This window comes from Anthonomus grandis, chromosome 3 (genome assembly GCF_022605725.1).
Source record: "Anthonomus grandis grandis chromosome 3, icAntGran1.3, whole genome shotgun sequence".
NCBI lineage: Eukaryota > Metazoa > Arthropoda > Insecta > Coleoptera > Curculionidae > Anthonomus > Anthonomus grandis.
Window position 1 is genome coordinate 10,269,613 of NC_065548.1, and position 15,991 is coordinate 10,285,603.

General features: G+C 31.7%; 1 protein-coding gene across 1 annotated transcript; it reads left to right on the forward strand.

Moving 5' to 3' along the window:
* The first annotated feature begins 4,849 nt into the window (after positions 1-4,849).
* On the forward strand, positions 4,850-12,162 carry LOC126734250 (WD40 repeat-containing protein SMU1). The gene is made up of 11 exons (XM_050437786.1): positions 4,850-5,045; positions 5,119-5,185; positions 5,277-5,420; positions 5,481-5,595; positions 8,383-8,593; positions 8,659-8,866; positions 8,927-9,150; positions 11,340-11,441; positions 11,492-11,675; positions 11,734-11,886; positions 11,975-12,162. Exons 1-11 carry the CDS (start codon positions 5,020-5,022, stop codon positions 12,071-12,073), a joined length of 1,533 nt encoding a protein of 510 aa, XP_050293743.1. The 5' UTR covers positions 4,850-5,019; the 3' UTR covers positions 12,074-12,162.
* Positions 12,163-15,991: the final 3,829 nt, after the last annotated feature.

Below are 15,991 nucleotides of genomic sequence, written 5' to 3' on the forward strand. Positions count from 1 at the left end.
GTATAAATAGCATGATAGCTGAGGTTGTTCTTGGTGTGAAAAAATCGAATGCATGTAGATTGGATGGCGTTTAATGTAAATTTTATTAAAAGAATTATCACCGACATTATCAAACCATTATGGTACTCTGCCTCACTAGAAAAATAGACCTTTCCCATTATATTTAAATTAACTCGATTTTTCTCCTGTTCAAAAAAAGGAGACAGAAAAACTGTAAACAATTATCGTCTAATATCTCTGTTGGGTGCAGTGTCTAAGTTGCATTTGTAGTCAGTCAAATTTCAGCTTTCGTCAACTCATTTAATTCATTTAATTCATTTAATTCATTTACAAGCTTTTAAGAGATGCACAATGTTGTAGTTTCTGGTCGAAATTTAGATCAAAATAATAAATGTTTAGGACTGTTTATGGACCAAGGCTTCTGACTTGGTAAAGCATCAGCTACTAATCAGTGACTACTTCTAATCAGTAACTAAACTTGTTAGTTATGTTTAAGAGAAAAAGTCCAGGATGGATTAAATCTGATATTTTTTCCAGGTTTCAGATTGTTAAAATGAATGTTCATGCAATGAACTCTAGCTTTGAACCTTAGTGTTCCACAAGGATCCATCCTTCTAGACTTCTGGTATTTCTAATATTCGTTAGTGATCTGCCATTTGCCTTGGATCACATAGAGAATCTTACCATGTTTGCTGATCACAATTCTTGGTTGTCATGAATCTTCAACTGCTGGTTCAGTAGTGTACCTGCAACATATGTTAGATGGTTTAATCATAATAGGCGTTGTTTCAACTTTGTTTGAATACCACTAAATCAGTTTTCATACAGTTTAGTAAAAAGCTTTGTAATTATATATATATCCTCGATGTGCTATGCAATTTGAAGAATTCGATGCATAGCAAGTATTGACATATTTTCATGTTTTTTCCTCAAGAATTTTAATCTGGGGAGCAGAATTTCCGAGGGTTTTTAGACTGCAGAAGCGAGCAATTAGAAGTATGATAGGACTGAATCAAAGGCATGCTTGTCGTAATTTATTTACAAAATTACAGATACGTACTTTGCTAAGTATTTACATAACGGAATTGCTTGTTCCTGTAAAACTGAATTTGCACAGATTCGTTTGTAATGCGACTTTTCATAATTATTATAATACAATTCATAGAAGTAATTTTGTTGTCCCTGCACATAGATATTCATTGTTTGAACAGTGCAATGTCTATCTTTTCTTCTATTTTATCTTTTTTCTTCTTCCACAGCCATTGTTTGTCCACTCCTGAATATCGTCCATCGACGTCTTTAACTTCTTTCTATATTTCTCCGTCCTGTTCTATCTGTAACCAGTTTCTACCGACAATATTCTTTACATTATCAGCCCATATCTTTGGAGGTCTCCCTACAGTTCTTTTTGTTTGTCTCAATCTTCATCTTGTTAGTTTTAATGTCTGTCTATCTGTGTCACTTCTTGCCCTGCCCATTGCTATTTAAATTTAGCTTTTCAGCAGTCTCTAAGTATAACTGGTAAGATAGAGCCATACATCCTTTTCTTCACTTGGCTTATCTAGGATCAAAATCATTAATAGTATTATATCGTATAACCTTGAGGTTAAAAAGGTATATTTGTATCATTAGTGTGGAATAATTTTTCGTGTTAAATATTTCATAATATAAGTAATGGATATGTTAAATTAATTACATAGTTTTAAGCTTGCTTTTTTTTGCAATTATTTGGTTGTTGTATATTGTTAATGCAATACCATTTGACTTTTTTTTATACCAAAATTGTATTCATTTTTGAAATAAATATATTCTATTCTATTCCTGGTGTAGACGTTTTCTTTTAGTTTCAAGTGTTGTCCTGTCGCATCATACTCATAATATGTAACCAATCGCTTGGACTATACCGCGCGCAGCTTTGTATCTTGACGTGACAGTTTTGAAGAAGAACAGGACCTTAGTATAATTTTTATTAGGTGAAAATTAAGAGCAATTATTGTTAGGGAGAAATCTCTTGTGCATATTTCGAATTTTCAAAGTAACTGTTATATAAGTCAAGATATTATCCATTTTTTACGGCTAAGATCTTGTTAAAAAGTTAAAATACCTACTAACAAAGCCTTTATCGGCGTTCTAAAAACCTTTCGAAGCATCACTTGTTTAAATCCCTATATACTTGCAATTCAATGACGAAAAACGAATAAAAAGGAAAACGCTCGCCTAGGTATGGCCAATATGGGACTGCAACGGCAAGAAATGGAAATAAATTTATTTAAGGAAAATCGAGGAGCGGTATTGAGCTGTAAAGGAAAAATGCGAAACGCGCAGGCGTGTGGCAAAAACCTGCTGAAATCCTCCTCACTGGCACGGAAAGCATTCGGTTGGTAGAATTATAGTCCAACTGGGGCCTACTATATGTCCAACAGTTACTGCTGATAGATATAAATGTATGAAAAAAAATCACTGTTGCCGGTATATATTTTAGTTTTTTGTACTAAATATTTGCGTCCGTTTTATCTTGTTGGAAAGGGAAACTTGGCACTCACTCATATCGTCTAAAATATCCTTTATATTCAGTCAAGATATCGCAGAGGCCAAAGAATATCTGAGATTATCTCATTACAAGTTCTGACTTTGCAAGACACTTGGGCTTCTAATCGAATTTTTTGCGAAAGTGGTCACCCTTTTATCTTATACAGCAACAAAAAAATATTTCACTAGTCACTCGATTCCCAAACGTATTGGGTTGAAATTAGTTTGAATATATCAAAGCAATTACATCTGCTGCAAATCGACAGTAAGTGTAGTTGAGTTTTTGATGCGTTTGTTGATAAAAATTCGATTAGGACATAAATCCTTAAGGGAACCAAAGGACGGGTTGTTGAGCGCAATAATTCAATAGCATAAGATTAAGGGCGCATATACTGGTATAAATTCACCCTCATAAGAAATCAACAAACTTATGAAAAAAATATTGCATTATCTCAAGAAAACCAGACATATTTAGTCTTACTGAAACTTGGTTATAAAAGCTAATATTAACGAGTAAGCTTACATTCGGGGGTACCATTTTATTAGTCAGAATAGGGATGGAATAGTAGTGGCTACTCACGCCACTACAAAAAATCTATATAAAAAAATCATCCTTGTTCGGTTGTGTAGACGCCAGAGGGTATGAAGGAGTTGTGGATAAAAGTTAATTTATTTAACAAAGAATGTGCCTTCGGAGCTTCTTAAAGACCTCCTAATCTAAGCTATGTCGACTTTTTTGATGAATTTGAAAACATGGTAACCAATTTATTACCCATGTTCGAAAAAAATTTTTGTGTAAGGGATTACAATGTGGATCTTCTTAAAATAAATGAGTTTACTAAGTCTAAGTTTGTTTGTAATTTTTTTGAAGGGCTTGAACTTATATTAGTCAATTAATCAACCAGAATAACAAAAGACTTATTCATACTATTGGAATACTTTAATACTAACAATTAGATTCTAGGCTCAAGGTTGAAGTTAAAGTGCTACATGAGGATGGAAGTGACCATGAGTTAATTTTGCCACATTTAGAGATACCTGAACTGTAAGAATTACAGTTTCAGGTATATAGGTAAGAATAATTTTTTGGTAGAACTGAGGTGAATATTTTTGAATAAAATATTTTTATTACCATTATTAATAGCAAATTGATTGAATCACACCAAAACAATTTTTGTTGAGTCTAAACACGGATAAAAAACTATATTTCAATAATGAAACATTGAAAAAATTAATGTTTTACAAAACTTAATTCTTAATTTAAAATTTAGAATGAATCATCTTTACATAACCCTTTTGAAGTAATTGTTTACGCGATCATATTACATCTTTGCTTAGTGTTAATAAAAATCTCAAATATGTATTTCATTTTTTTTAATTTGCATTTTGTAGCTTTGGATGTAAGGCATCCTTAAAAATGCACCACGCCTTTTTTCTGAGCATTGTTGTGCATTGTATTGTGTTCCTTTAAATAATCGGACACTGACTTTTAATGTTGTTTATTAAGGAATTCTTTAGATTCTGCCAGATTATTAGGGTCAAAGCAATGCAGCAGCTCAGTGACAACAGCATAAGATTGAATGTATGATTTGCAATCACTTCAAAAATGTCAAAAATGTAAAGAGTGATTGCTATGATCCCTGTGTAACTTCAGCTGGGAGAGTCAAGCAGAAATGGAATCTCATATACCATCTTCTTCCTTGGTTTGTCGGTATATAGTAGGCCCAAATTTTTGTATGCCCCAAGTCAGCTGATCAAGATAACTCTAAGCGAGCTAGGAAATTACAATTGCTATTAAAGTCTTATACATACATAATAGGCACTGAATCATTCAGAGACATTATGTAGTCGTTACTCAAAGTTTTATGACCATATATGAGCCTTGAACTAAGTTAACAATAACGAATTATTGTGCGGATTTAGAGAGTTGAATAGAAAATGTGGAACAATAGAATGCTGCATATTTCCTTTATATATTATTACAAAGGACAATTATATCAAAACAAACTTTGCTAAAAATAAAGAAAACGAAGTATAAAATTCAGGCAGTCATTGGTAGGGCAGTCCCTCCATTCCATCCGCTTTACATGGATCGGCTGTAACAGTTAACTCTTATTTGTTTAAATTAATTTGTATTTGACATTTTTATATATATTTGTTTTAATTTCCTATTTTATTCAGTTGTTCCATCCATATTGCCTAAACATGTAAAGTCGACCTATGCGACAAGTCATCGCTTGCAAGTAAGACTCCACCTTACACCGACGATGACAGGTGACACTTGACATGGACAGTGACTTTGACGTGCGTGACAATTCTGTTGCAGTTGATGTTTTGGTTTTTCGGTGTTTTCGTTTTAGATCTTGGTTAAATAATTAATAATTTTAATATTTTCTAACTTAAATTGCACATAAACATCTTTAAAAGAAATATTAAAATTAAAATTAGAAGATTTTATTCGGTGTATTAGTTAAATATTCCTAATAAATCATGTCAATTGAAATAGAATCAGCTGAGTAAGTCCCCAGGATACTGTTTATATTTCCCTCGGTTTTTACTGAAATTGGTCTTTTACAAACCTTTTTTTAGTGTAATTCGACTTATTCAGCAATACCTTAAAGAGTCTAACTTGTACAGAACTCTACATACACTTCAGGTAACTCAATAACAAATATACTATATATAACATGTCTCGACAACACACATTGATTTACTGATATATTCTCTCTTTTTTTGTAAATTTAAAGGAGGAAACTGGTGTGACACTAAACACAGTAGATAGCGTCGATGGATTTTGTGCAGACATTAATAATGGCCACTGGGACACAGTCCTTAAAGCTATACAGTCTTTAAAATTGCCTGACAAAAAGCTTATTGATCTCTATGAACAGGTACATGCCTACTCGCAATAATTTATTATATTTTCAGATAATTATATAACCTTTTTATAGATTGTTTTAGAACTAATAGAACTGAGAGAATTGGGAGCGGCAAGGTCCTTGTTGCGTCAAACAGATCCCATGATTATGTTGAAGCAAAACGAGCCAGAAAGATACATACATCTAGGTAAGATTTATAAATCCTGAGTATTTTTTTGGGAATCTTTATTTATTTTGTATTATAAACATCAGGCTTTAAACCTTAAAGTTGCTAATGTTTCAGTCTATAGTAGGTCATCTTCGGATGCTAAAATTATAAAGATAATATTTTTTAGTGAGGATATGCATGTTAATTCTGTGAAATGGCTTACTAAAATCTATACTGACTGAGTCAACTTGAGCTCCATATTCAACAGTTCTTACAAATTCATGCTAGTATTTTACTAAATTTATCACTGTAGATCTTCCCCCTACATATCCCTGTTGGACAACTGAAAGAATATTTTTAGTTAAGTTAAGTTAGGTGTTATTTCAATAAAATCTTTTTACTAATGAAGATGTTTCGCTAATAAGCCTGTAATTTGAGATATCATTTTCCATACAGTTGAATAACTGCCAAGTGACAGTGAAAAATTAAATAAATAGCAGATTATTTCAGAGAGAACAAATTTGATGTTTTTGAAGAAATAAACTGTTAATCCATCTAAAGTGGATAATTCTATTGTTGTATAGTATAAACATTTTTAATTCAATAACCTATGTAGGAAAATATCTGTTTGTACAGTAAAGCCTCGATAGTCCAGACTAATAAAAACGACGGTGATCCGGATTAACGAAAAATTCGGATTACTGAAACATGATGTCTTTTTACATACATATATGTTTTTTATTAGGGAATATTATATGTACATAACTAAAAAATTGCCTACAAATATGTGATAAATGAGAAAAACATACAAATTAAAAGGATAAACTAAATTACATGTTTGCTATGTAGTAGATACATAATAAAGCTAATTAAAAAAGTCTGTAATTCTTGCTTGCTTTACTTTTTCTTGGTTTTTCATAAAAGCCATTTCTTTAAGTCTTTGAAGAACAAGAATATCATGCAATGGCACTCAATTTTCTTCAGCCCACTTTAAGCATAAATTAAAGCCCTTTACTGCTTCATCATTTTTGACTCCTTTCTCTCTCCCTTGATTTTCGTCATCATCTTCACATTCTTTGCTGCTGCTATAATGCATTTCATTGCTTTCTATCTCATCAAATACCAAGTTGTCAGCATTTTCAATCCAGTTATTCACTTCATTAGGATTTATCTCGTTTTCACTTAGTGTTTGGAGCATAGCCGAAACATCCATTAAAGCTCATAGCTTTTCCTGTAATTGCTTTAGCAAAATCAGATCATCGGCTTCGTATTCTAAATCATTTGGAATTACTTCTTCCCAACATTTTTGTAAAACCTCTACAGTAAATTTTGACCATGCATTGCTCAGTAAGTATGTTGCAGTTTTGAGATTTAAAATCTTTAATACCTGGATAACATTTTCTTCATTTTGTGATAAAATGTGCGCCAAAAGGCTCTTACGGTAAAACAATTTAGTCAACCTTATGGCATTTTGATCCATGGGTTGCAGCAATGCTGTGCAATTTGGCGGAAGAAAGATTGTTTGGAAATGGCCATCCTCACTTCTCAGTTCTTCTGGCGATCCATGGCTTGAGGCATTGTCAATGATTAAAAGAGCACGGTCAGTTAGATTTTGGCTTCTTAAATACTCTTTTACTTGCCTAATAAACGAATTGTGAAACTACTCTTTAAATATTGCAGATGTCATCCAAGCATTGTAGGAATTTTTGTACTCTAGAGGTATGGGTACATTTTTAAATGAGAGAATTCTCAATTTGTGAGAGCCATCTCCATTTACACATGCCAGGAAAGTAACCCGCTCCTTACTTATTTTTCGTCCCGGTGCTGTCTTTTCTTGAGAACGAACAATTGTTTTTTCTGGTAACATTTTCCAGTAAACCTGCGTAGGAATTAAATTCAGGTCTTTCATTTTCTGTGCCAACATATTTTTAAAAGGCTCAACAGCAGTTTCGTCATTGGATAATTTCTCACCACAAATTTTTAAAGCTCTCAAACCATGTCTTTTTCTGAAATTTGCGATCCAACCTCGACTGGCTGCAAAATTCTCATTTCCATAAACATAGTTGTAGATTTGCTTTGCTTTGGCTGCTAAAATTTCATATGATATGGGAATGTGTCTGGAACGTTGCTTGCAAAACCATTCGAACAATCGCTTTTCCATTCTGGGACATTCAGGTTTTCGTAGTGGTTTCCTAGCTTCTGGTACGCTATCACAACCGCTAATAAAACTAAAAATAAAATACAAAACATTAGTAAAAATAAAACGTCTTTATAAACCTTGGCACATACCTTTTAATGCTCAATTTGTTCTTTTTAATATCCGAGGCTTTTCCACTCACGCCACGTTCTAATCTGTTCAGTATATCAAGCTTTTGTTTTAAAGATAATGTTTTATGCTTTCGTCTTGGAGCCATATTCCCCAGAATTGATGTAGGAAGGCCAGGAAGCAATAAGTGTCGACTGTAATACCTATGTAACGTTAAAAACTAAACTTTCGCAAACTACCAATCAATTTAAACTTGTCAAAGCCTGCAAAACGGCTGAAAACAGCGCGATTCGGATTATCGCGTACAAGTGAATCCGGACTATAACGTACATAATAGTGGCAAAATTCGTGTTCGGACTACTGAAGCATCCGGAGTAACGCATGTCCGGATTATCAAGGCTCTATTGTATCACCATAAAAAAGACTTTTTGGATTTAACATATATCCAAAATTTTTTGCTAGATTTTATATTATTTTCTAAATTATAAATATGGTATTAAAATTTGATATCAAAGTACTCTCATTAAGTTATTTTTTCAAAAAAATTAAAATCTTTCAAGAAAACCTTTTGGCAAGAAACTACTTTGACCCAAGAGAAGCCTACGCAGATGGCAGCAGTAAAGAAAAAAGGCGAGCGGCAATCGCTCATGCTCTATCAGGAGAAGTGTCTGTCGTTCCATCTTCACGTCTTTTGGCTCTACTGGGACAAGCACTTAAATGGCAACAACACCAAGGACTGTTGCCTCCTGGAACAACCATTGATTTGTTTAGGTATAAAAATTTGAGAGGAAAACTTACTTTAAAACATTTTCCATTGGTTTATTGTTTAATTTCAGGGGTAAAGCAGCGGTGCGAGAACAAGAAGAAGAAACTTTCCCCACCCAGATGGCAAAACAAATCAAATTTGGACAAAAATCCCATGTGGAATGTGCCAGGTTCTCCCCCGATGGGCAGTATTTAGTTACCGGAAGCGTTGATGGTATTATAGAAGTCTGGAATTTTACCACTGGAAAAATTAGGAAGGATTTGAAATATCAAGCTCAAGTAAGAAACATCTCTGACATTTTTTGGTACAGGGTTTTAATTACTATTTTTTTTTTTTAGGAAAACTTTATGATGATGGAACATGCAGTGCTATGCATGGCTTTCTCTAGGGACAGTGAAATGTTGGTAACTGGTTCTCAAACTGGTAGAATAAAAGTCTGGAGGATTAGTACTGGACAGTGTCTTAGGAAAATTGAAAAGGCCCATTCTAAAGGAATTACTTGTTTGCAGTTTTCTAGGGATAATAGCCAAGTGTTGAGTGCCTCATTTGATCATAGCATAAGGTAACTTTCTTATTTACTTTAAAAACTAGTTTAAGGTAAGGCAATGAACATCAGTGAGAGTTGTATCTAAATTCGTTTTATTCAATTTCTTTTTAATAATAATTATAATGTTCTTATTACAAGGGGAAAAGAAATTACAGAGAGGAAAATGGAAATGTAATTGAATGGTATTAAACTTATGAAATGCACTTAAAACTTCATTGTTCTACATTGAAATCTGTCTATATATTAAAGACTAGTAAACAGAATATCCACAGATTATTGGACTTAGGTCTAACAAGCCTTTTTAAGTCTTTATATGAAATTTGAAAAATTTCTTTAATTAATTTCTATTTTCTAAAATAATGTTTGCAAATATAAATAAAGCAAAAACTTATGTAAATGATATTAGATATTATTAATGGTATTAGGCCTGAAATAGACAATTTGGAAAATCTGAAGAAGAGACAGTGAAACACAAAAAACTGTATAATATCCTAATTGGAGTGTAATCAATGAAATTTGTAACAGAAATACAAGAAATAAGAAACAAAATATAGATAGATTTATAGGTCAAAATTAAGAACTATACAAAATCCACAGAATATTTTTCCAGAGGAATTTAATAATTTTTTCGAAAATCGGACAAATTTTAAGAGCTAACATAAATAGTAGTAAAGTGGCTAACTTCAATGGGCAAGAAAATCAAAAAAACAATTTTCTTCCAGCCTACAGAGTTAGACGAGATCAAAGAAATAATAATGTGATTCAAAAAATAATTGTTCACCAGGTCCTGACTGTATTACAAAAAATTAAATGATGGAATTATTAGAAATCATTAGAGATTGTATGGTAAAATTAATCAATAGGTTACTAGTAAACGGAATATTCCCTGAAGAGTTGAAATTGATAAGAAATACCAATATATAAAAAAGAAAGTAGATCAGAAGTTAATAATTACAGGCCAAATATACTTAATATCTCTAAATACTTTTTAAAAAATCGTGGAAAAAGTGATTGAATAAGATTTTCTAATTTCATTGATACAAGTTTTGGATTTGACATCAACCCTAGGGAGTTCAGTAAAAGCAGTACACTTGCAGCGTTCTGAGTTCTTTTAGAACATATATCAAAGTAATTAAAAAAAACTAAGTTCATAACAAGCCTTCGATAGCTTCAGAGGTACCTGTTATGAACTGCTGAAATTATATTCTACAAATAGAACCCAATATTCGACCATTAAAAATTGTGTATGTGAAGTAAAAAGTGTTAAGGTTGATGTACCTCAAGGCTCCGATCGTTGTAATATACTAGAGGAAAGTGCAAATAATGATCTAAAAACGTATGTAAGTTGACTGAATTACAACAGCTAAGTATTAATGTTGAGAAAACGGTTTATATGCAAGTGAAACAAAAAGGTAAGCGAAACCTAAATCGCTTAATTAAACAATACCGATTTAAGAGAAGTGTTCTCACAACAGCTAATGATCTGACATTTAACATACATGTAGACAATATAATAATAGGCTTGACCCAACGATTGCCAGCATAAAGCATTGTGCACATCGACTAAATGAAAAATCACGTTACTTATTGTATAATGGTCTGATTGAGCCACACTTGCAGTAGCTAATACCATATTGGGGAAACACAAGTGAATATGTATTAAATAAGTTTTAAAGGTGTCAAAATAGAGCAAAAGTATAAACCATTACACACCAACGGAAGACTTGTACAAAAACAACCCATTTTTAAATGTGCGGCAACTAAAAATATTTGATCTATTACATTATGAACAATCTGATAAAAACAAGTGTAAAGCTAAACAGAAATAGAGATTCTCACTCACCTGGTCTAAGAGCAATGCATGCAAAGTTCAGAAATGACTTTTAAGACTGAAAAATGCCAAGACTCTCCAATTTTTAGATGCATACATATGTTCAATAAGATTCCTGAAGAAATGACGAATAGGAATGTAAAACTAATACAGTAGAAATGTTAAGAAATATGTTAAAAAGAATAAAATTAATAATATTTTGCAGAGTGCTTTAAATAAATCAAATATTTTAGATTGTTTCCTATATCTACGCTTAAATTTGTTATAAGATATTATGTATTTTTCTTAAGCCTCGGTACCAGCGCAATATCTGCTAATTATAGATCAGAAATAAATTCGTTAACAACAAAAATTTTTTTTATAATTGTTACAGGATTCACGGACTAAAATCTGGTAAAGCACTCAAGGAATTTAGAGGCCATAGTTCCTTCGTAAATGAAGTTATATTTACACAAGATGGACACAGTATTTTAAGGTAAGCAGATTTTTAATCTTAATAGTGAATATATTTAATAAATATTTTAGTGCCTCGTCTGATGGTACGGTAAAAGTATGGAGCATAAAAACTACCGAGTGTGTGAACACATTTAAATCGTTAGGATCTGCAGACTGTACTGTGAACAATATTCACAACTTCTACAAAAACCCCGAACATTTTGTGGTGTGTAACAGAAGTAATACTGTTGTAATTGTTAATATTCAAGGACAAGTGAGTCTTTATTTTATGGTTTAATTTTAGTTTTTAATGAACGTTATTTTCATTTTAGATTGTAAGGTCTTTTGCCAGTGGTAAAAGGGAAGGCGGTGATTTTGTTTGTTCTACAGTTTCACCGAGGGGTGATTGGATTTATTGTGTTGGTGAAGATATGGTGCTTTATTGTTTTTCAACTGTAACAGGAAAACTGGAGAGAACTTTAAATGTAAGTGAGACTTTTCATGAAGCCCATCAGTTTTACTGCTAATTATGTAAAAAAAAAATACTAATAGTGATTTTTTTTTAAATTTTAGATTCATGAAAAAGACGTCATAGGAATTGCTCATCATCCCCACTCTAACTTACTGTGTTCTTATAGTGAAGACGGACTGGTACGACTTTGGAAACCTTAAATATTTTTTTATTATTCTCGTATAATAATGTAAGTGTATTGTGAATACTAAATATTAAAAAGTAAAAAGGTTTTTTTAAAAATTAAAAATCAAGACTTAATATTTTTTTCCATTCAGAAGAGATTTGAATTTTATTTAATTCATTATCAGAACTTTTAAAGTAGTTGCTCGTCTTATTTTAGGAATTTAAAATATATCCTTACGTTTTCCAGGCTTTTGAAATATTTTGTCATGTTACCTCTGCCTTTTGGAGTTATTCTTCACTTTATTACAGGCCTTTCAACTCATTTTGACCTCTTATTAAATGCATTTCATATATATATTTTTTTTAATAGTTATTCATCTTAAAAATTGATAATTTTATTAATTTAACTCGAAAAAATTAAGAGATTCTGTGACAAAAAAAAATCAAGGTGCTGAATCCAATTAAAAGCATGACATAAGATTTACCGGTGAGTTTGATGGTTTATGATATGAATATGTTATGCTTCTGAGTAATTGGATGAAACATTCGGAGCTTGAAGATTTGGATTTTAAAAAGTAATTTTTTAAATAGTTTTAATATTTTTCATGTCATTCCTGCCCTTGATATTGTACAGGTTTTCTCGATTATCTTTTAGACCCCTATATAGGTGCAAATATACCGGGTGACACGGAAAAAAGGGAACACTAAATAACTTTGTTATTTTTCAAGATAAACAAATGAAATTTGGTATATCGATAAAATAGTTATAAGAGCATCTTTTGACATATTATACTGTTTTCCATCACTTCCGGTTTAACAGGAAGTGACACTAACTTTCTTATTTTAAATGGGACACTTGGTATATTTTTACGTATTTCGATAAAAAAATAATATTCTGAAAACAATGATACTGTATTTTCTACTTTTTGTTTTATACTCATAGAAAAAATATTTTTTTTTTAAATTTCAAAATAGGATGCCATGAATGCGTTCAAAGTTTTAATGTTTAATCAAGTAATCACGGAAAAATAGTTTTCATTGCATTTTATGACTTAAATCTTTTACACGCGTTTAAACTGTCCAAATCATTATTTTTGGCATTTACTTTATTTTTTTAAATAGCACATTATAGGGAACAACCACTTTTGAAATGCGGCTTCTTTTTCCCAATAATTTGATATGATTATCTTTTAAATCGGTTGATAAATAAGCCCGTAAGGAGAAAAAAACTAAGTCCATAAATAAACGCATTTAATTAATAAAAGTAGCATAGAAAGCTTTGATTTCTTAAATAGGCTGCGTTTTCACGCGTTCTTCATTTATTTTTCAATTGACATAATACATGACATCTTGTTAAGCGCAATTATTATTTGTTATTTAAATAAATTTGCTAATATTTAAAACGTTTACCAATGAAGAAAAAGTTGATATGCCGTACGCTATATTCCCGCGCATACGTACTTTCATTCAACAAGAAGGTGGTCGTTTCGAACAATACATGTAAACAGCTTTGTATTAAAATAATTTATAAACCTCATATTTTTTCTGTTTGTTTACCGTTTGTATGTACCTATGTTATGTTAAATAAATGTTAAATAAAATATGAAGTATTAAGATATTGAAAAAAATATTATATTGAAAAATGTATTCTTTTATTCTCAAATAGTAATATGACATTTGATAAAATATGATGTCACTTGAAAAAAATACGCAGACGTGTTATTACAAAGCTTCCCGTTCGTTCATTTTTGTGAATTAGTTTTTTTCTTCTTATAGGTTTATTTATCAACCGATTTAAAAAATAATCATATCAAATTATTGGGAGAAAGAAACCACATTTCAAAAGTGGTTGTTCCCAATAATGTGCTATTTAAAAAAATAATGTAAATGCTAAAATTATTGATTTGGACATTTTAAATAGGCGTGTAAAAGATCTAAGTCATAAAATGCAATGAAAACTATTTTTCCGTGATAACTTGATTAAAAATTAAAACTTTTAACGCATTCATGGCACCCTATTTTAAAATTTAAAAAAATGATTTTTTCTATCAATATAAAATAAAAAGTAGCAAATAGAGTACCATTGTTTTCAGAATATTATTTTCTATCGAAATACGTAATAATATATTAAGTGTCCCATTTAAAATAAAAAAGTTAGTGTCATTTCCTGTTAAGCCGAAAGTGATGGAAAATAGTAGAATGTGTCAAAAGATGCTCTTGTAACTATTCTATCCATCTACCAAATTTCAATTGTTTATCTTGAAAAGTAACAAAGTTATTTAGTGTTCCCTTTTTTCTGTGTCACCCGGTATATAACCTTTTAAGTGATTTGAATAAGACTATTTTTTTCTCCATTCAGTGCAGAACTGCAGCCACTTTTGCCAAGTCCAGAATACTAGTCATCTATGCGGTTTGTCTGTGACCACGTTCCATGATTTTTTAATAAACATCAATTATAAAGACAAACCTAGACTCAGATTTGACGTATTGATAAGTTATCTGCAACCATAAGGCACCCCATCCGAAAAACAAAGGCAGAAAAACGGCGTTAAAAGCCGGCGGCCATTTCTACCCTTGGACAAACAAAACCACGCGAACCAGTAATCATTTGCCAAGACGTCGCGTTTATTCGATATAAAGGTGCCGAATCCAATTGCGGAATGGCATGAAGTTTGTTGGTTTATGAGATGTCAATGGTATGTTTACGGTTAATTGCGCTTAATATTCGGAGCTTACGATTAGTTCAAATATCCGAAGAAGTATCATTTTCTGTCTGGTCTGCACTCCATTTCCACGTTTTCCGCGCATTTGAAATATTGAAACAAGAATTCTGGTTAAGGATATACAGTGCTTTTCTTTGAAGTCCCCCCCCCCATTTATTTTTTGAACGGGTCAAAAAAAATTTTTGAAATTTGGCATAAGTAAATTGGTCTATAGATACTATTTTTCACTGTAAACTAGGTAGTTGTAAATTCCAAGATGGCAGCTGGGCGACATCTTGAGAAAAAATTTTAAATAGAAAGGGGGGTCGTGTGGTACCTCATTTTAAAGGTCTCAATGACCTGTCTAAAAGTAACAGCCAAAAAAATACACTGTTGCGATTTTATTAACGTTTTTAATAATAATATACAAATAATTTATAATTTGTGAATTTTGGATTTAAAGATTAACTTTTTGGTTTCTAAAGACTTACTGAACCGCCCTCGTCACATTTCACGTTAAAGGTTATTGAACATTATTTAGACATTCCAAAAACCAAATAGCTATTAAAAAAACTCAAAAAAAATTTTAAGATATTTTTCCTTAACCGGTAAATTACTCTTGTATCGGTCATTGTTAGATATTGTTTAGTGTGTTTGGCAGTTTGAATTTATGGTTTTTTTGAAAATGGTTAATTCTCGTCCATTGGAGGAAAAAGTAGAAGCAATTTTTATTTATGGAGCAACGCGTAATTTTCATGAGACTGAAAGGGTTTTCAACGAACGTTTTCCTGATCGTCCTATTTGCCGTAAATATTTAAGGAAACTTGTAAGTTTCACCCATACAAGATCCAAATGGTCCATCAACTGACTGAAGATGATCCTGACCGAAGAGTGCAATTCTGTGAAATTATGGCAGAGAGAGTAGAAAGGCAACCTACGTACGTGCGCAACATTTGTTTTAGCGACGAATGTACTTTTTTTTTAAATGGTAATGTCCACAGACAAAATTGTCGATATTGGAGTGATACCAATCCACACATTTTTCGAGAAACCCGATCTCAGTATCCGCAAAAAATCAATGTATGGGCAGGAATATTAGGGAATCATATCGTAGGGCCGCTGTTTTTAGAAGAAAATTTAACAGGTGAATTGTACTTAAATATGCTGGAAAATGCTATCGATCCTCTTATAACAGAAATTGTTGAGGCTAATGTACATGAATTTGACATGGAAATTACATTTCAACAAGAT

Coding starts and splice junctions, on each gene's coding strand:
- LOC126734250 (XM_050437786.1), top strand. CDS start 5,020: ATGTCAATTGAAATAGAATCAGCTGA. Junction 5,186..5,276: donor GAACTCTACATACACTTCAG/GTAACTCAATAA, acceptor GTAAATTTAAAG/GAGGAAACTGGTGTGACACT. Junction 11,676..11,733: donor TTGTTAATATTCAAGGACAA/GTGAGTCTTTAT, acceptor TTTTCATTTTAG/ATTGTAAGGTCTTTTGCCAG.